The 21,303-nt window shown below is 38.1% G+C and overlaps 1 protein-coding gene across 5 annotated transcripts in view; it reads right to left on the bottom strand.

The window, feature by feature from the left end:
- ABCB4 (ATP binding cassette subfamily B member 4) overlaps positions 1-21,303 on the bottom strand; it is a 73,252-nt gene that overhangs the window by 11,913 nt on the left and 40,036 nt on the right. For 3 of the 5 annotated variants that reach the window (XM_081080227.1, XM_081080226.1, XM_081080228.1), the window contains exons 16-22: positions 20,090-20,266; positions 17,375-17,521; positions 15,582-15,686; positions 15,047-15,124; positions 13,624-13,707; positions 12,167-12,370; positions 8,154-8,254 (exon numbers count right to left, since the gene is read on the bottom strand). In XM_081080227.1, the coding sequence (XP_080936353.1) occupies positions 8,154-8,254; positions 12,167-12,370; positions 13,624-13,707; positions 15,047-15,124; positions 15,582-15,686; positions 17,375-17,521; positions 20,090-20,266 (896 nt within the window). Of the gene's footprint in view, positions 1-8,153; positions 8,255-12,166; positions 12,371-13,623; positions 13,708-14,628; positions 14,749-15,046; positions 15,125-15,581; positions 15,687-17,374; positions 17,522-20,089; positions 20,267-21,303 lie in introns of all 5 variants that reach the window. The other 2 variants (XM_081080225.1, XM_081080224.1) reach the window with 1 other exon arrangement.

Here is a 21,303-nt window from a genome sequence, read left to right as displayed (position 1 = left end):
TATAAATTAGGCACTGTAAGATATTAAAAACAATTAGTAATAAAATAGAATGGTGGTCTCTCTCTCTCAATATGTCTTATTGTATTATACTCCCCTTTCTTCTTGTAATGATGTGAGGTGACAAAAATGCCTTATTAAATCAAGAACTTTCATCTTTTCACTTCCCAGCTTCCCATATCCAAATTGCCAGCATCACTACTCTTGAGTTTTGAGGCTACTACTAAGTAAAATAAGGGTTCCTTGAACACAAACACTGCAATACCAAGACATTCTATCTGATAACCAAGATGGCTACTAAGTGACAACAGGCATATAGTGTACACACTGTGGATATGCTGGACAAAGGGATGATTCGTGTCCTGGGTTCCTGGATGGGACAGAACAGGATGGTGTGAGATTTTTATCACACTACTCAGAATGGAGCTCAATTTAAAACGTATGAGATAGGTGAAGTCTGATATGGTGGCATAGGAAGATCCTGAACTCAACTCCTACCACAGACAACACACCAAACTTACAACCATATATGAATCATTTCCCTTGGAAAGTGATCTGAAAACTAGATGAACTGCTGCTTTCCACACTAAAGATAAAAGGACCGCATTGAGGTGGTAGGAGAGGCAGATACATGCTCTCACAAAAACCCCACCCCTGGTGTGATGGCATACAATAGGGAACAACCTCAACAGACAGGTACTTTGAGAGGAGCAAGAGGTTGGTGCCCATATCTGGCACCCCAAACCCTAGGAGCTCCACTGGAGAGATGAGTCCCCAAAATATCTGGCTTAGAAAACCAACAGGGCTGATGTTCACATCTAAGGGACCCAAAGTATTCTGGGAAATAGGCTCCCCTCTTAAAGAGCTCTTGTGTAGTTGTACTCACACTGAGACCAAGCAAGCAAACAAACAAACCATCAGTTGAAAAAGCATCCAGACTATATGGGAAAGAGAGTCACTTGTTAAGCTAAAACTGTTGACTGGAAGGGAGGGATACAGTTGAAAAGTTCCCTGGAGACAGAAGAGCTGATAGACACCATTTTTATGTTCTACCTAACCTGCTAATTCAAGTGGGTGAATGGTGGTGACACAATCCCACTACCTTGCTGAAACCAGAGAAGAGTGCAAGAGGTTGCAACACTTCTCTGCTCTTTGGAAGGGATGAGCGATTAGGAATGTTCAGCAATCTCCTGCTCCTTAGCTAAAGTCTGCCAGTGTCAGAGATTGCAAACTTCCCCCACTCCCCGCGGGGGCTGGCAAGCAGTTGCAACAGTCTCCCACGCCCAGCCAAAAGCCTGCTTGGGCACAAACAAAGCACTCTCTAGCTGCACTGCTCAAGTCCATGGGCATGGGCTGTCAAGACGTTTTCCCATAGCCTCCCTGAAACCAGCAAGCGAGCCCCACTCTCTACATTCTACAGCCAGCTAGCTAAATCCAGAGGGTGGGTGAAATCCACATACCCCTTGATCACCTGACCCGGTGGCCACGAGGGCTGGCATAGCTGAGCTCCGTGAGAACTTGAACATCCAAAAGACAGTTCTTGGCAGGCCGTCACCCCGAGGGCATTGCATGGACAGCAGACTTAAACACAACCCCGTCTTCCTGTGAAAAGGCTTATTTACTTAGCCTGGAGTTTCAGCCTGAGAGACAAGCTTCAGGCTTGCCACTTACCAAGAAGCTAAGGAGGTGTTCCCAGGAAATGAAAACAGGGAGACACCATCCTTGCACACTGTGTTCGTTTCACTACAGCTCAATGAGACTTCTGAAAGGACCTTGAACACTTGTCTGGATTTTCAATTTTGTCAGCTGTCATCCAGGGGACACTTCCAGGTCTCCTGGTCTGGAAGCCAGCAGAGACAATGATTGCAGTCCCACACGACTGGGTAAGTTGGCATACTACAAAAGCTGCTGCCTGAGGGTCTGGCTTCCTATCAGCCTGAAGCAAGGTCCTAAGTGAGATTCCTCCCGTTGGAGCACTGACAGATCTTGATACACTCTTAACACTGGGGGCATATCAAGACTAACACAGACAGACTAGACAATCACAAAGGTTTGAGAGACAACCAAAAGAGAGAGAATGAGAAAGATCATCACCTACACAAGGCCACTCCTTCAAGGCTGAGAATGGTAGCAATTTTACCTAATACATAGGATCAAACACAGAGAGTCAAGCAAAATGAGAACACAGAGGAATTGTTCCAAATTAAAGAGCATGGCAAAACTCCAGAAAAAGACCTTAAGGATATGGAGAAAAGTAATCTATTTCATAAAGAATTCAAAGTAACGGTCATAAGGATGCTTACCAATCTCATGCAAAGAATAGATGAACACAGAGAAAACTTCGACAAAGATATACAAATGTAATTAAACATCAAATAGAAGTTATAATTAAACTCAAGAATACACTAGAAGGGTTCAACAGCAGAATGGATGAAATAGAAGCACAAATCAATGAGTTGGAAGACAAAGCAATGGAAATCACCCAGACTAAACAGCAAAATGAAAAACTAATTTTAAAATGTGAAAATCATTAAGGGACCTCTGGGACAACATCAAGAAGAAAAATATTAATAGCATTACTGGGGTTCCAGAAGGAGAAGAGAGAGAGAATGAGCCAGAAAAAAATTTGAAAAATAATGGCTGAAAACTTTCCTAACATGTGGAATGAAACAGACAGCTAGGTCCATGAATCCCAGAGAGTTCCAAATAAAATGAATGAAAACAGAAACATTACAATTAAAGTTGTATAAGTTAAGGATAAAGAGATAGCCTTAAAAGCAGCAAGAGAAAAACAACTTGTGCACAAAGGAAACCCCATAAGACTATCAGCAATTTTTTTTCAGCAAAAACTTTACAAGCTGAAAGGGAGTGGCCTGACATATTCAAAGCACTGAAATGAAAAAAAAATTACCAACCAAGAATTCTTTACCCAGCAAGGTTATCATTCAGAACTGAAAGATTGATTGCGTTTCCCAGATAGGCAAAAGTTAAAGGAGTTCACGACCACTAAACTAGCTTTACAAGAAATGTTAAAGAGACTTCTCTAAGCTAAGAAGAAAATGAATTAATAAGAAGAAAAACATACAACAGTAAAGACCACACCAGAAAAGCTAAATAAATAATAAAGGTAGTAGGTCAATCACTTATATGTCAAGTATGAAGGGTAAAAGACAAAAGTAGTAAATTTAATTTTAAAGTACAATACTTTTAAGGGATACATGAAATAATATGTAAAATGTGTCATAAACAAATAAAATGGGGGTGTATAAAAATGTAAAGTGTTGGGATATGTTTAAATTTAAGTTACTATCAACTTAAAAGACACTGTTATATACATAGGATGTTATATGTGAACTTCACATCAGCCACAAAGAAAAACTTACAGTAAGTACACAAAAGAAAATGAGAAAATAATCTAAACATAATCCTAAAGAAAGCCATCAAACCACAAGGGAAGAGACAGTGATGGAAGGAACCAAAAGCAACTACAAAAAGAGCCAGAAAACAATTAACAAAATGGCAATAAGCGTATGCCTAACTATAATTACTTGAAATGTAAATGCACTGAATTCTCCAATCAAAAGATATAGGGTGGCTGAATGGATTAAAATAAAACAAGACCCATCTATATGTTGCCAAAGGAGATTCACCACAAACCTAAAAACACACACAGACTGAAAGTGGAGGGATGGAAAAAGATAGTCCATGCAAATGGAAATGAAATGAAAGTTGGGGTAGTAATGCTTGCATCAAACTAAACAGACTATAAAACCGACAAAACAGACTTTAAAACAAAGACTGTAACAAAAAACAAAGAAGAGCATTATATAGTGATAAAGGAGTTGATCCAACAAGAAAAGATAACATTTATAAATATGTATACACCCAACATAGGAGCATCTAAATATATAAAGAAAATATTAACATAAATAAAGGGAGAAATTGACAACAACACAATAATAGTAGGGGACTTTAATACTCCACTTACATCAATGGATAGATCATCCAGACAGAAAATCAATAATGAAACATTGGTTTTAAACAACACAATAGATCAAATGGATTTAATTGATATATACAGACTATTCAATCCAAAAGCAGAATACACATTCTTTTCAAGCGCACACGGAACATTCTCCAGGATAGATCACATGTTAGGCCACAAATAAGTCTTAATAAATTTAAGAAGCTGAAATCATATCAAGCATCTTTTTCAACCACAATAAATCGTTGTGAAACTGGAAATTGGAAATCAATTACAAGAAGAAACCTGGAAAAATAAACACATGAAGACTAAACAACCAATGGGTCAACGAAGAAATCAAAGAGAAATTTTTAAAAATACCTTGAGACAAATGAAAGTGTCAACATAATTTTCCAAAATCTCTGGAATGAAGCAAAAGCAGTTCTAAGAGGGAAGCTCATAGCAATATAGGACTATTTCAAGAAACAAGAGACATCTCAAACAATCTAACCTTATATCTAAAGGAACTAGAAAAAGAACAAAACCTAAGATTAGTAGAAGGAAGGAATTATAAAGATCAGATCAGAAATAAATGAAACAGAGACTAAAATACGTAAGAAAAGATCAATAAAACTAAGAGCTGGTTCCTTGAAAAGATAAAACTGATAAACCCTTAGACAGTCTCATCAAGGAAAAAAAAGAGAGGGCCCAAATAAATAAAATCAGAAATAAAAAAGGAGAAATTACAACTGATACCACAGAAATCCAAAGGATAAGAGAGCAGTATCCACAATTACATGGCAACAAATTGGACAATCTAGTATAAATGGATAAATTCCTAGACACACACAATCTTCCAAGACTGAATCATGAAGAAATAGTAAACCTATTTCTATTTCTAATGGACCAATTACTAGAAATGAAATTGAATCAGTAATCAAAACCTCCCAACAAAAAAAGTTCAGGTCCACATGGCTTCACAGGTGAATGCTACGAAACATTTAAAGAAGAGTTAATACCTAGCCTTCTCAAATTATTTTTAAAAATCAAAGAGGAAAAAAAATACTTCCAAACTCATTTTAAAAGTCCAGCATTACCCTGGTACCAAAACCAGACAAAGACACTACAGAAAAAAGGAAATTACAGGCAAAGATCCCTGATGAACATAGGTATAAAAATCCTCAACAAAATATTAGCAAATCTAATTCAACAATACATGAAAAGGATTATTTGCCATGATCAAGTGGGATTTATTCCAGGGATGCAAGGATGGTTTAACATCCTCCAATTAATACACCACATTAACAATATGAAGGATGCAGTAAAAGCATTTGACAAAATTCAACATCCATTAATGATTAAAAACTCTCAACAAAGTGGGTATAGAGGGAACATACCTTAACATGGTAAATGCTATATAAGGATGAATTCACAGCTAAAATCATACTCAATGGTGAAAAGCTTAAAGCTTTTCCCCTAAGATCAGCAATAAGAAAAGTTATGCCCACTTTTGCTACTTTTATTTAGCATAGTATTGGAAGTTCTAGCCACAGAGATTAGGCAAGAAGAAGAAATAAAAGGCATCCAAATTGGAAAGGAAGTGAAACTCATTATTTGCAGATGACATGATACTATGTATAGAAAAACCCTAAAGACTCCACCAAAATATCACTAGAACTAATAAATGAACTAAAGTTGCAAGATACAAAATGTATATTCATAAATCTGTTACATCTCTATACACTAATAACAAACTATTAGAAAGAGAAATTAAGAAAATAATCTCATATATAACTACATCAAAAAGAATAAAGTACCTATGAATAAATTTAACCAAGGAAGTGAAAGACCTGTACTCTGAAAACTAGAGGATATTGAAGAAAGAAATTGAAGATGACATAAATAAGTGGAAGGATATTCCATGCTCATGGATTGGAAGAATCAGTATTGTCCAAATGATTATATCCAAAACATCACACAGATTCAATGCAATCTCTATCAAAACATCAATTACATTTTTTTATAGAACTAGTACAAATAATCGTAAAATTTGTATGAAACTATAAAAGACCCTGGATAGCCAAAGCAATATCAAGAAAGAACAAAACTGGAGGTATCATGCTGCCTGATTTAAAAATATACTACAAAGCCATAGTAATCAAAACAGTATGGTACCGGCACAAAAAAAAAACAGACACATAGATCAACAGAACAGAAAGTCCAGAAATAAACCCATACATATATGGTCAACTAATATACAGCAAAGGAGGCAGAGTACACCATGGAGGAAAGACAGTCTCTTCACAAATGATGTGAAAATTGGACATGCAAAAGAATGAAACTGAATCACTGTCTTACACCATAAAGAAAAATAAACTCAAAATGGATCAAAGACTTGAATGTAAGACCTGAAACCATAAAAATCCTAGAAGAAAATATAGGGAGTAAGCTTTTGACATTATTCTTAGCAATATATGTATATATTTTTGGATAGGTAAGGGCAACAAAAGCAAAAACCAAAAGAAAACAAAAGCTTTTGCACAGCACAAAGGAAACCACCAACAAAATGAAAAGGCAACTTACCAAATGGGAGAAGCTATTTGCAAATTAATCCAATAAGTGGTTAATATCCAAGTATATGAGAACTTACTCAACTAAATAACAGGAAAACAAACAATGCTACTTAAAAATGGGCAAAGGACCTGAACAGACATTTTTCCAAAGGAGACATACAAATGGCCAACAGGCACATGAAAAGATGCTTAACATAACTAATCATCAGGGAAATGCAAATCAAAACCACAATGAGGTACCGCCTCACACTTGTCAGAATGGCTGTTATCAAAAAGACAAAAGATAACAAGTGCTGGTGAGGATATGGAGAGAAAGGAACCCTAATACACTGTTGGTGGGAATGTTAACTGGTGTAACCACTATGGAAAACAGTATGAAGGTTACTCAAAAAATTAAAAATAGAGCTACCATACGACCCAGCAATTCCACTTCTGGGTATTTATCTGACGAAAACAACACTAATTCACAAAGACATATGCACACTTATGTTAACTGAAGCATTATTTACAATAGCCAATATATGGAAGCAACCTAGATGTCCATCAATAGATGAATGGATAAGGAAGAAGTGGTGTATACACACACACACACACACACACACACACACACACGGGAATATTACTCAGCTATAAAAAAGAATGAAACCTTGACATTTGTGACAACATGGATAAAGCTGGAGGGTATTATGCTAAGTGAAATAAGTCCGACAGAAAAAGACAAATACCATATGATTTCACTTCTACGAGGAATCTAAGAAACAAAACAAACAAAAAACCAAATAAACAAAAAAACAGGAACAGACTTATAGATACAGACAACAAAGTGGTAGTTGCCAAGAATGTGGAAGGGAATGGGGAGCTGGGTGAAATAGGTGAAGAAGATTAAGGGGTACAAATTTGCAGTTAAGATAAAAAGTCATGGCCAATATATGGAATATACGTTATAACAAACAGCATATAGAATAAAAGGTAACTAGATTTACGTATGGTGATCACTTAGAAATGTATATAAATATCAAATCATTATGTTGTACACCTGAAACTAATATAACATCGTACGTTAGTTATACTTCAATAAAAAAATAAAATATATGAATTGTTTATTTCTGGAATTTTCCATTTAATATTTCAGACCATGGTTGGCTCGGTAACTGAAACTATGGAAGGCAAAACTGCTGATAAAGGGAGAACTACTGTACTTTAACCAAATAACAAGTCTCACTTTTGGTTCAGTCTACACAATCCAAAGAAAATAAAGGTTTGAGCAATTCCCTAAAAGAATGTTTATCTTGAATCACCCAGATGGGTGGGTTTTTTTTGGTTTTTTTTTTTTTAAAATATTGCCTGCAGTGGTGAAAAAAACATTTGCATGGTTAGTCCTCCATACCTTTCAGTTCTTGGAGACCCAATCTATTGTTTTCACAAGATATGTAAAAATCCAATCTTGTGGCCCAGTATCATCAAAAAGCTACTTATTTTCAGTGAGACAATTATTGAAAAAATGTTATTCTTATAAGTCATATCATTGTTTGGAGCAGCAGAGTTTTTACTATCTTTTGGGGACAATAATTCAGCCTCAGGAAACAGCAGGTACTTGGTAGCAATCATATGCTCATTACCTGTAAGCTCCATGCAACTTTTCGACATACATTGATTCAAATTTTCTTTCCTGGGTCAAGGACACAACTGTCCTGATATTTTCTATTGCCTCTGTTGCAATCTGTAATGTAGAAAAGATCTTGATTAGAAATGGGGCTTTTAGATCTGAAATAATGAAAAATATAAACTTTAGGGCTCTGTCAAAAGAATCCTGAAAAGTTTGGGTGATGGGTTTTAAATGCCTTCAGTTTTGAAAGCAAAAGTATAACAATGTGTTAAGACAAACTCTGACAGAACTGGCCATCTTAAGAGCACCTCTCACTGTGCCAAGTATGGTGGACAAGTTTTTGTATCTCCAGGGAGACTGACCAGCTTAGGGCAAGAATAGTGGCCTGGGCATCAGAAGCCTGGTTCTATTCCCAGACCTGCCACCAAGCAGTTACCTGACGGGCTTTAGTCACATCCCTCTGTGGCTTTGCTTTCATCATAGGGTAGGACCTTAGAGAATTAAGCTACGTGATTTCTGAGGATTCCCTGGAGGTTTCAATCAGTTCCTTCATAAGCACATACCTACCTAGAGAAACTGTTCACACATAATTGGAAAGATCCAAATTGTAAGTAACATGACCCCGCCTTAAATCCCTGATTAAACCAGGGACAGACACCTGACTGATCTAAGCCAATCAGATTCTCTTTTCCTGGGCTTGGAGGCAACTGCTTGAACTGAGAACTGTGGATTCAGAGACTAGGGTCACCAGAGTACGTGTAGGAAGCTGGTCTGAAAATACAGTAATTGAAGAACAGAACAAATGTGTTCTCAGAGACAACAGAGCTTATGGCTATAAAAGAAGAACTGCTGGCGACTTTCCAGAAACGTAAACGTTTCATGGGTATTCCCTGCATTTCTATGTGTCTTTACACCACATCCCTGTTACCCAACCCAGCCAGAGCAGTTTCTGATTCTGACGGCCAAACCACCCGACTAATGTTCATTATCCATAACAGATAAATGTGACAGTCTAAATCTTAGATCTACAGTTGTCATCTAAACCATTAGCACAAGGAACTTAAGATTTTAATTTTAGGTTTTTGTTTTGCCAGCTTTACAACTTTTTACCTTATGTCTCAGCTTCTGTAACAGGATGGCAGCAAGATCTTTGATACTTTAGTCTGAATAACCTTCTATCTTTATTATAAATGAAAAATCTGACAGTAATACTAATTAGAGAACACTTATTGAGCTTTTACTATGTGCCAGGTATTACCTCGTTTAAGTGACATGATCTCATTTAGTCTCACAACAACCCTGTGAGGTAAATATTATTATTCCTGTTTTACAGATTTGAAACTGATGCAGAGAGAAGTCAAGTGACTTGCCTACAGCTCTGGAGTTAATAAGTAGGCAAACAAGGATTCCTTATCCGCCTTACCTTATGCCAAGTACATGTCCTTAACTTATTATGCTATTCTGCTCTCCCTGCTTTGTAACTTACACAAGGAGGAGCTAGTTATTAATGACTTTTCATTTAACTCTTGATTTTCTTGTCGTGGGTTAACTACTTTGAGGGTTAGTGTTAGGAGGCCCCTAAACTCAGTAATTAGGCAGAGCCTGAGTCAAGAGGATTTCTATGCAGCTTCCCCAGCCCCCTTCCAAGGCCAGCAATCAATACCCTCATTACCAAACCCTTTCTGAAAAATGAAAATGGGAAGATACCCCAAATCCCAGGGCACTTTAAACATGATTAATCTGCACCCAAATAAATGAGAACTTTTCATTTTGAAAAACCAGTGATATAGGGAGTTTTCCAAGACCTCTTTCTAACCCTCATTCTGTTTTAATCAAGAGTTGACTAAGTAAACAATATTGAACTATCACTGAATTGCTGATAATTAACATTTCAAATTTCCAACCTCTCATTTTTTACAAAAGAATTTTATTAGGTTCAAGTAGGTACAGTACTAAAATTAATTTCAAACTGGTCATTTCATTCTTTGATCCCTAGAATGACAAAGTATTTACTAGCTGAAAAAAAACCTGGGCATTATCTGGTACAATTTCTCATTTCATAAAAGCAGAAAGTGAAGATCAGAAAAGTTGGGGACCTTCTCCAATATCACACACTAGAAGTAGCAAGGCCAAGACTAATAACCCAAGGTGTTTTGTTTGCCCTACTGCTCAATTCTAACTGCTTTACTCCTGCCCAAATTCTGGCAACTTTCGGTGGTAGCCATTTTTAATAGAGTTAAGACTTATTTTAACTAGAGTCAATATGTTTTCTTTCATGTAACTAGTCTAAGAAAAATTTATCTTTATTCTACCTACTGGCGATTTTCCCTTCTGAAATGTGAAAAGAAGCAGGGTTCAGAAGGAGATAGGAAACAAAACTACAGGGTGTTTTTTCAGCACCCTGTAGTGACAAAACAGAAGTCAAGGAAATGATACCCTGAAGTACCTGCAGCCAGGAGCCAAGAGGATCTGCAAGAACTTTGGACACTCAAGCTTCTTAAGTCTGGGAACCGTGCACTGTCCTAGAGATCTCTGACTCCCGGAGAGGATGCAGGGTGAACACGAGAAGGAAGCAATTCTGATAGAAACTTGGGGATGAGACTAGCACTGCATGGAACTCAGCTGATGCAGGGTAAGAGAGAAAGGGCAAGGATTTCAATGGATACGATTGGTTCAGTGGAAATATGCTCGGTTAGAGTTCTAATCTCAGCCCTTACAGGCACGCATCTGGAGCAAGTCATCCTCTGAACGCTTTCTTCTCTGTGAGGTGGAGATGCTTTCTGCCCCACCTGACATAACTGGAGCAAAGGCCAGTAGTAGAAATGTTTGTGAAAGGGCTTTGTAAAGTGTTGTGTTATAGAAACTATATCACAATTTACATTCATTCACTGCTTTGTTTCCTAATGTTTCAATAAAGGATAATGTTTTCATAAATAATAGTAAAAAATTTCCTGGCTGTAACCTACATTTAAACATTTACATACATGTGCATGTAAATAAAATACCAGGGGTACCAAAACAAGGTATGCACATGATTTGCATTTATCTTTTGTTATCGGTATATATTGAGTATTATAATTTTAATAGTTTTTTTCCTTTTCTAAAATGTGTATATATTTTTTGGCACCCTCTGTATACGTAGATTTATATACATTTAAAAGATATAAAAGAGCTGCGTAGATTTATATACATTTAAACAGATATAAAAGGGCTGCATAGTCAAAGACAACCATGCCTTTGACTTGTTTGATTCTCAGGTTCCACATTTATAAAATTGGTATAACATTAATACCCTGTTTCCCCGAAAATAAGACCTAGCCAGACAATCAGCTCTAATGCGTCTTTTGGAGCAAAACTTAATATGAGACCCAGTCTTATAAGACTCGATCTTATATTAAGTTTTGCCCCAAAAGACGCATTAGAGCTGATTGTTTGGCTAGGTCTCATTTTCGGGGAAACACAGTATCTGCCTTATTGTATTACTGAGAAGAATACAATGTGTTGGTGCATATATATACTTAGAATAATAATTGGCACATAGCAAGGCACAAGTGTTTTGCCCTATTGCCATATAGAACCACAAATGGAAGCATTACTGCCATCTGGTTGCTGCCCACTCCAATTGTAGAAATCACAGCCAAGAAAATTCTGAAGTACCAGCAAATATCCTATCTTGAACAACCCATATTCTCTGACTTAAGGACTCCTTATCTGTAAAATAGGGGTGACATTTGTCCTGACAATGGCATAAGGACATGAAGGAACAGGTAAAATGAACTTAGGAAATTCGGAAATTCTTTATACTAACCGGACTTTCAGTGCTTTCTATAGGCTAAAAGTTTTACATGATTCCATGTTCAAGTTCTAGGCATTGTTAACAGAGTAAACTATTTTATGCACAATGTTGACAATTGTTAGTTTCAGTGAGCACACACAATTATTAAAACATGCATGTGGTAGTAAATAATTCAAATAAAACACGTCTAAAAACAACACTTATACTAACTGAAGCCTTATTTGACCCACCTTTCCAGCAGTTTCCAGTTCTTTTTTATCTTTTTTGGCATTTCCAGACAACATTTTCATTTCCACAATTCCTGACACAGCAATAATTGGAACAACCGCTAGCAGCAAAAGGGTTAATTGCCAACCGTAGATAAATGATATGATAATACCAGTTCCAAGGTTGGCTGTATTCTGTGCAATTAAAGCCAACCTGGTCCCCGTGGCCTGGAAGAGCAAAAGCAGAGAGGCAGCTGTGTTTGAAGTGGCAAATCCATGAGCTGCAGCTTTAGGTTTCCTGGTCAGAATGATGAGTGTGTTTGGAGCCCTTGCTCACATTTGTTCCCTTTCATTACAATAAACCCAAGACACTTGTGCTTAACTCATGAGGCTCTGCAGGTTTTCCTTTGTTCATGTCTTTCAACTCTCATTCCTTTCCTGCCCACTTGAGCTCAGCATTACAGAACTGAGCAATCAGCTGTTCTGCTTTGGGGCACATACCCTTCTTCAGCAAAGCAACATTTACAGAGAAAACCAACCCCAGTGTACTCTGGTCATTTTAAAGACCATTTGCTTCAAATATGTAAGAGGGAAATGTTCCGTACTCCAAGAGACCATCTGTTACACAGGGTACCTATCCTAAGAGACCTTCCACTATAAAGCATACATCAACATACATGAGTATTTGTACCGCTCAGAAAACAGGGCTGTTGGAGTGGACATTGCAGTGGACTGTCTGCTCTCCTGTGTTGTGAGGACACCGTGAGCTTCACAGGAACAGACCTCAGTTCCAGGGGTGGGGGCCCAAGCCAGAGAGAGCCTGGCATTTCCCAGAGACAGTTATTGGCTCAGTTATTGGTAAGCATAGTGCAAGTTTTCATTTATTTCATGTATTTTATCCCATTTTTCTTCACTACTCATTACTCTTACCTCTAGGATTTTTCTACTTTTTTGATAGTGACATTTATAAAAAAAAAAAAAGACTCATCTTTTAAGATAATTCTTTGGATAATTTCTCCAAGATGAGCATTTTATATCTGTAAGAATTTTGATGAATGATCACATTGGTTCAGGGTAAGCCATATGATCCAAATTAGCCCAAATCAGATTTAAGGGAAAGGTGTTTGTTTGGTGGTTGAAGTACAGGTGTGTGCTCTCTTTCCCTGGGTGGGAAACAAGGAAGCATGTCGCTCCGGTTGCTGCTGCAGCTATCGTAGGTCCATGAGGGAACAAGCCTTAGGATGAAGCCGGTGCTGAGGACTGAAAGCCAGTCACAGCCACACAAAGGGAGCCTGAGTCCTTTGTGACATTTTTGAGCCAGTGGATCAATCAACCCTGATGTTTACCCTTCCTCTTTATTAAATATTTAGGCCAGTTTGAGTTTTCTGTTATTTCCAGCTGAAAGCAACTGAATGGATGCAGCGATGTCATACGTTCATTTAAAACTTTGTTAAAGAAAAATAGTAGTATAGTCTACATACTCCTTGTACTTGGGAGGCGTCAGATGCAAGTCTTGTCGAAAGTGCACCAGTACTGTTTTTATGGTCATCAAACCAGCTCATGTCCTACGGCACAAAAATATACCTTTAAATTACTTCAAAATTAAAACAAGCAAAGAAAATTAGATGAAACCTCCCACACCTCAATGCTGAAAAAAGAGCCACACTTAACGTGGGGAGTGGAGTTTAGGGGAGCCCTCACATGCAGCACAGAGCCCTGGTCCCAGCCCTGAGCACACACGCTTGGAGTCCGTCAGGATCCAAGCCCAGGTGCTGCTCTGCTGTGACCAGGACAGCACCACTGATGGGGTGGGGTAGGACTTATCCAGATGGCAGCTGTGCTCCCTGCCAGGTTGGCCTGACGTTGTGGGAGCACATGGGCATTCCATCACCCAATCCTCACAGCAAGGAGTACGGACACTTCTTCCCTGATACGGTGGTGTGTCTCATAAAGGGCGCTGGAGCTGTGCGGGGAGTGGCTCTTTCTTACAAATTCCAGGCATGAGCAAATCAGCCCTGGTTTCTCACCATGTTTTTGTTTTGTTTAAATAAAAATGAAAAGAGTGTATCTTAGATATGATTTTAATTATAAGCTACTCATCAACAGCATCTTTTAGTTTCATATACGTAAAATATTTTTCCCTACATAGCAACCATTTAAAAGATACCGGAAAAACGTTATGAAACTCAGATTTGCTAAAATATGATACCTGCTGCGTGCCCTTTTACAAACAGGAATGTAATCCTGTCGAGTGAGTGAGTACTATTCTGGCTCTCTATGAAGCCTTTTCTGTAAAAGGAGGGAATTTGTGTTTGCATGTTTCCCCACCTGTCCTGCACTAGACTGAACTTCCCAAGAGGACAATGTATTTTCTAGTTCCAGCTACCAGCACACTGTCTGGGACATAGTAGGTAATAACTAGTGAATTAACCGGTGAATTAATGTGAAAACAGAACTCAACAAAGACAGAAGCAAAACTCAGTTACCACCATTTGGGAAAACCTATCCTTAGTATGGTCCAGCGTGGTACATGAACACCAGCCACCACCTTTCCACCTTTTCCTTTGTTTAAAGGTGTCCTGGAGTCTCAAATGACTCACCAGGGCCTGCATAGATTCCAAAGAAGAGATACGGGTTCTTGAAATGGCAGTATCCACACGGATAGAGTTAGTCACATAATGAGCCCAACTGCTACCTACATGAAGTCTGCTCCCATGAAAACCCTGAGAGGTCTTTGGATATTGAAGGGCTGGGACAATTTGCAGGGCCCTGAACAATCCATGCATGAATACCCCGAGCTGGAGAAGGTGGAACAACATGAGCTACAGCACACCAACAGGAACAGGAAAAGGCTTAAAATGACAGACATCCTAACAGAAGGCATTCTCCAGGGCACACACTTACCTGTCTTAGCATTGCTTTAAAAGCCATTGACCGAAGCCTTGTGGTAAGGATCTCTCCAGCTTTCCCAAACGTAAAGCCCTGGGTGAGAACAAAAGCTCTTGTCCTTTTTGATCATCACTAGTACTCTGACACAAGTGGGTATATTCACTGATTTTTCCATTACTTATATATTAATCAACTATACAAGTCTGTGACCAAATACTAATTAAAAGTCCCCACTTAAACTTCATGCCCTGCTAAGTCATTAGTATATAATCAAATCATAAAACCCAAAACTTTAAACGTGTCCAATTCTGGCTTCTCAACCACGCTAAATAGGTTTCTTTTTCTAAACTTCCATTTCAACTTAATTTAATTTTAATTTAATTTTTTTAAAAAGCCCTGGGCCAATTGTGTTTGCAATTCATTTTACTCTAAGATTTGATAATTAATCAGTCCATATTAATAAATAGTTAAAAGTTAATTAATAGATAATTAATCTATATCCTCTAATTGAATCTAGACTTGATGAGAAGTCCAAATCACAGGTACCTACCTGAAGGAAGAACGTAAAAAAAGAAATGATTCCCAGACCTAAAAACAGCAATGAGATCATGTTGCACTTGTGCTGCTTCACCTTCTCATCCCCTGGTCCAAAGATCTACAAAAGAGCATTTAAAACACCCACTTGGATTACAGGACCCTTGTTTATTCCTCCCATAAATAGTGACTTGAGCATCGCATTTTAAAAACTAAGCTTTGAGATATGTATTTTTTTTATTGTGGTAAAATATGCTTAACATAACATTTACCATTTGTAAGGATACGAGTCAGTGGCATCAAGTACGTTCAGAACGTGGGACAAACTTCTGTCTCCAAAACGTTTTCATCATCCCAAAATTCTGTACCTGTTAAACAGTGACTCACCATTGCCCGCTCCCCACCCCATCAGCCTTCTAGGAGCCTCCATTCTGCTTCCTGTCTCTGGATTTAAGGACTACAGTACGTGGTTATGAACACAGGTTGAAATACTGCACATGGATTGCGTGTGGTTGCACATTTTGGTGTTTGTCCCTCTTCCTCTGCACTCACTGTTCCCTCTGCCTGAACTCCTCCCTGCGCCCAGCCCCAGCCTCTGTCCAGAGAGACCTCTCCTGACCACCCTGCATGACACGGCACCCCCATCTCCAGCCCCTGCATTGCCCGGTCCTGCTTTTAAAACACTTGTTACCCCCTTGACACATTATGCATTTTGTTTTGTTTTGCTTTGCAGTTGTGTGTCCATTTCAATAGAAAGTACAGTGTTTGAGAGCAGGACTTGGTTTATTGTGTTGCCTGTTATATATCTCTAATGCCTAGAACAGTGTTTGGTACACAGAAGATACCCGAAAATATACAGTCCATGTAGCTTTTGAATTGCAAAAGAACCAAAGATTGCTTTATTTGTTAATTTAGAAACATTTTGGAGGGGCCTTTCTAATTTATTTATTTTTGGGCTTGAGGTCTTAATTGCAGACCAATGTCCAATGTCACAAGCATAATAAACTCTTAACATGATGCAGAATAATTCATCTTTAACAAGAAAATCTCTTCGATAATGTTCGAGGTTGACTAAGGTTATAGAATATAAATGTTGGGTTTTATGGAGCCTTAGATATTTCTGACATCTTCCTATAAATATCCCCCCGATGAATTTAACAATTGGATAGTATGAGTTTTCTTTCCTAGTCTCAGATTCCTCGAGCCTTGGAAGAATTGCTAAAATAATGATTTGGTAACTATCACATTTTGAATACTTACTATGAGGTTCTCTTAGATGCTTTCCAAATAGTTATCCATATAATCTCTTTTCATCCTCAGTCATCCTATGCGGTGGTTTTATTTTATAGATGAAGAAACTAAGGTGCAGAGAGGGAAAACATTCCACCCAAGTTTGCACAACTATTAAGTAGTGAGGCCAGTCTGTGCCCAGAGCCGGGCCTAGTCGATGCTGTGACTTAAACTCTTCTTTCCTCTACCCTTTCCCAGCCTTCCTGTGAGATATGCATCTCCCCTCCACAGATGGGCTGGAGATCATTGCCTTACACCCGCTTCACCCACATGAAGAGAACTCGTTAGAATGCCTCCTTCATTGATTTTATAGTTTATAATTTGTGTCATAACTTGGAATGGTTCAAAAGGTGACTTTTGCTTTTGCCTCACAATTTTCCTCTGACGGGAATTAAAAACTTTGGCTTAATTTTGAGGCTGCTTTACTCCCAGATGGACCCAGTGGTAAGATTGGCATGAGAACTGATTTAACGATGAACTGATTGAATTCAAGCTGTTGAGTGATCTCGTCAAACTTACCGCTATCATCTCTGAGAATATGACTGAAAATGCTGGCTGAAGTGCCCCGTTGGCAATGGCACATACTGTTCCCACCACGAAGTAGGGCCATTCTGTTTTATTCAGTTTCAAGACCTTCAGAAAAGACACCGGGGGCACATTTTCATCCTGGAACATATCAAGACAGACTGGTGATAATGCAACAGTTACCGGAGTAGAAGAGACATGGCATGACCCTCAAGGACCTTGCAAGCTAGCTGCAGAGAATGACCAGTCGACAGTAACCTTTGTACCAGGGAGAAGGACAGGAGATTATAAAATGTCAGCAATGTTCAGTGATTACATAGCATAACTGAGTATGACCGTTCACCCAGGAAGCAATCTTCATGGAGTGATCAGTCCATTTCTATTCCAGCTTCAGCAGAGTGAGCAGAAGCAGGGCCTGGGCACAAAATACCCTAGAATTTAAGTCCCAACACAATTCAGGGATGATGTTGGGTTTCAAATGAGACAATACCTGTGCATAGATGGATAAATGTCCTTACAAATGTAGGAGACCATTAAGAACCCTTGGAACATGGGCCTGGTCTCCTCACCCCCAGAACCCTGCCCAGTGCTGCCTTTTCTGTGACATGTTCAACTCACAAAACCAAATTATGCCCCTTTTCTCTTATCACTATTCCCTGTTCAGATTTCTCTTATTACGTAGCTTAGCTTGTGTTTTTTTTTAATTCTTTCGTTTGTTTACATGTGTCCTTTTCTACTATGTGAGCTTTTTAAAGGTGAAAACTACTACGTCTTCATATCCCTAGAAACTAGTCCAATGTCTGGCACATATCAGATTCTCAGCAAATGTTGAACTCAATGTCTGGTCAAGCATGAAGGACTCAGGTCACATAATGGAAACTATTCTGACTATAGAGATAGTTTAACATTAAACCGAATACAAGAGCTGCCTATGGAATCCCATAGCCATGCCATCATTTAAGTAGGTCATGTTTGTGTCTCTAAGAAACGGAAAACGTAGGAGTAGGTTCTCAGCCCTCTTTTTTCAAACCACCAATTTTCTCTGTATTTTGGTGGGTTTTTTCCCCCTAATTAACATTATCCTCAAGTCCTGGTCTCCAGACTGATAAATGAGCCCTTTCTCTAGCTGCTATTCAACTCGCACAAACAGGTCTTCCCAGGTCCCTCCAATCAGACTTAATTTCTCCCTTCCGTTGGGCGCACTATTTATCCCACTATGATGGTACTTAGGACAACGTTATTAATTGTGGCATTTTCTGCCTCCCCCTCTTCACTGTGCATTTTTCCAAGAGAAGTGTATGTCGAAAATATCAGACAATAAAGATTTAGCAGCATGACTCTCAAGATAAATGACAAATTGAAAAGTAGATCCTTCCACAGCCAAAAAGGGGGAAACTATCTTACTTGTGGTAACTCAGCTCCACATACTACAATTGATATTCTTCTTTCTATGAATATACCAAGATTGAAACCTCTAAGAGAGCCCTTGTAATTTCTGCAGTAAATAATATTATGGTCGGAGAAAACCAGATTCAATGAACTCTCAGTAAGATTAGTTTCTTCAGGCTAACACAAGAGTAAAACTAAATTCAGCCTTTATCAATAAATACCATCAAAATGTATTCTCAGACCATTTCTTGAAATAAGAAAGCATCTTTTTTAGGAATGGATTCCCTCTTAATTATAAAAATTTCTGCTAACTTAAATTAATAATATCCCAAGTCTTCAGGTAACAAAAGTTAAAGAATGCATAATTTTGCTATTTCTGGCCATTCTCTTCTTTTTCTAAGCAAGAGAAATCCAATCTAATTCATAGTGGCAATGCACGCAGCAAAAAGATTCAATTTTGTACCCTCCCTTATAGCTAGGTGTGGCCATGTAATTAAGTTATTGTCAATGACATGTAAGTAAAAGTACTGTGTGGGACTTCTAGAAAATCTCTTTGTTTCTTCCTGCTGCTTGGAACATGGATGTGATGGCTGGAACTTCAGGAGATATTTTATATTGTTGAAGATGGAAGTGACATGCCAGGATAGTGAGAATAAAGATGAAAGGAGCCTGAATCTTTGTTCACTATGGAGCCACCATTCTAGCCCTTGGTTTCTCACCTCCAAGATTTTTTTATTTGAAAAAGAAACAAAACTCTTAATTTGCTTAAATCTGTGTTATTCTGGGTTTCATAGTATAAGTGATCAAATGGAATCCTACCTGATAGAGTATGCAGATATCACGGCCTTTTTAGATTAGTCTTACAGGCATACCTCATTTTATTGCACTTTGCTTTATTACACTTCAACGATGTTGCATTTTATTTTAATTTTTTTTTTTTTTTTTTACAAATTGAAGGCAAGACCCTCCACTTCTAAAAAGATTACAACTCCTGGTGGTCTGGAACCAAACCTGCAATATCTCCGAGATATACCTGTATTTAACTCTGGATCTCGAAGATAAATGAAATATCTAATTTTAATTTTAAGCATCCAGCACAAAGACTAAGTTTTTGGATCTTTTTTTTTCCCATTGGAAATCCATTTTAAATTGGAAATTATTTTATTAATTCATTGTCAAATACATTTAAAATCTGAAATTTTTTTTTTCCAGAAGAGTAGCTCATAGTAATCATCTGTGCCTACAATATACTTGCAATGCTAAGAATTTCAACAGCAAAAGTATACAATAAAAAATTTAATCTAATTGAAAACAACTTACAAGTTCATCAGTTTCCACATCAAGGCCATTCTGATACCTTCGTGAATTCCTAAGGCTTTTATGAGTAGAATTCCTACATATGCGTGATTTCCAGCCATTTGGGGCCATACCGGTGGCAGCTTTTTCATCATTGAGTTCAACTTCAAATTCTTCTGACTGGATCTGGTTTCCTGATGTCTGAAAGAACACAATGTTAAAGTGTGTGTGTCCAGATCTAGGTAAACTCCAAGTTTAGAACCATGAAGCCATTTTCAATATTACATGTGTCAAGACTTTTAGATTCTACAACAGCATTTTAATCAAAGTTAGCTGGAAAACTGTGAAGAAGTATATCAACGTATGGAAGTTTAAAAGGTTAAGAAGGACAGAAAGGTTAAATTCAATTGGAACAATATGAAAATTAGAGTATAAAAGTATTTTGTAAAAACTTAAGGGCAATTTTTCATCATTCAGCAGGTATGTAGAAATTTCCTCAATATGTAAAACTCCAGAGAACAAGGCATGATCACCAGGAAAGGGAAGAAGAACATAGAGAAGCATTACCAAGGATTCACTTTTAAACCTACAAACAAGGTCACTCCCCCACAGGCGACAATTAAACTGCTTTCCTTGATTGGCTGAGTATAATCATCTTTTTTCCTCCTAGTGCCGCTTAAAATCACCTTACCCCAGGTGACCCAACCTGCAGGCTCAGCCTCATTGCCAGCTTTGGGATCAATTCTCTTCTTAAAAGGGAGGAAAGGGTAATTTAAGGGTATCTAGCTTAATGCCAGCTGAGAGAATGTCAAGCTAATCTTGCTACAGAGTCTAATGTTGAATCTGGTTCTCTGTTTGCTTCCGCTATGTCTGAGTACCTATCTCAATGGTTTGTCCAGGACCTCAGTCTTCGTAGCACTGTCTTGCTCTTGCTTTTCCCTGTCAGGTCCTGTTTCCCTACCCAATCCTATGGCTAATGCCTTGCTGCACCTATAGTACTATCATGATCTCCGCATATTATCTTCTCCTAGCTTTCTACTTGTACTTTCAGCATCTAACTCAATATTGCCCATGTAACTTGAACCACACTACAAAGATATGTATGTCCTGCTTGGTGGACTTCCTTATTTGCTTATAACTGGAACTGTTTTATATAATATCATATCCCAATGAAACCTAACCTAACGACTCAGTCTTGTCACTGATCCCTGCACCCTCATGTCCATCAACTCCCACAC

This window comes from Rhinolophus hipposideros (assembly GCF_964194185.1).
Source record: "Rhinolophus hipposideros genome assembly, chromosome: 18".
NCBI lineage: Eukaryota > Metazoa > Chordata > Mammalia > Chiroptera > Rhinolophidae > Rhinolophus > Rhinolophus hipposideros.
Note: the sequence above shows the minus strand (reverse complement) of the source record. Positions and strands in the feature narration are given on the sequence as shown.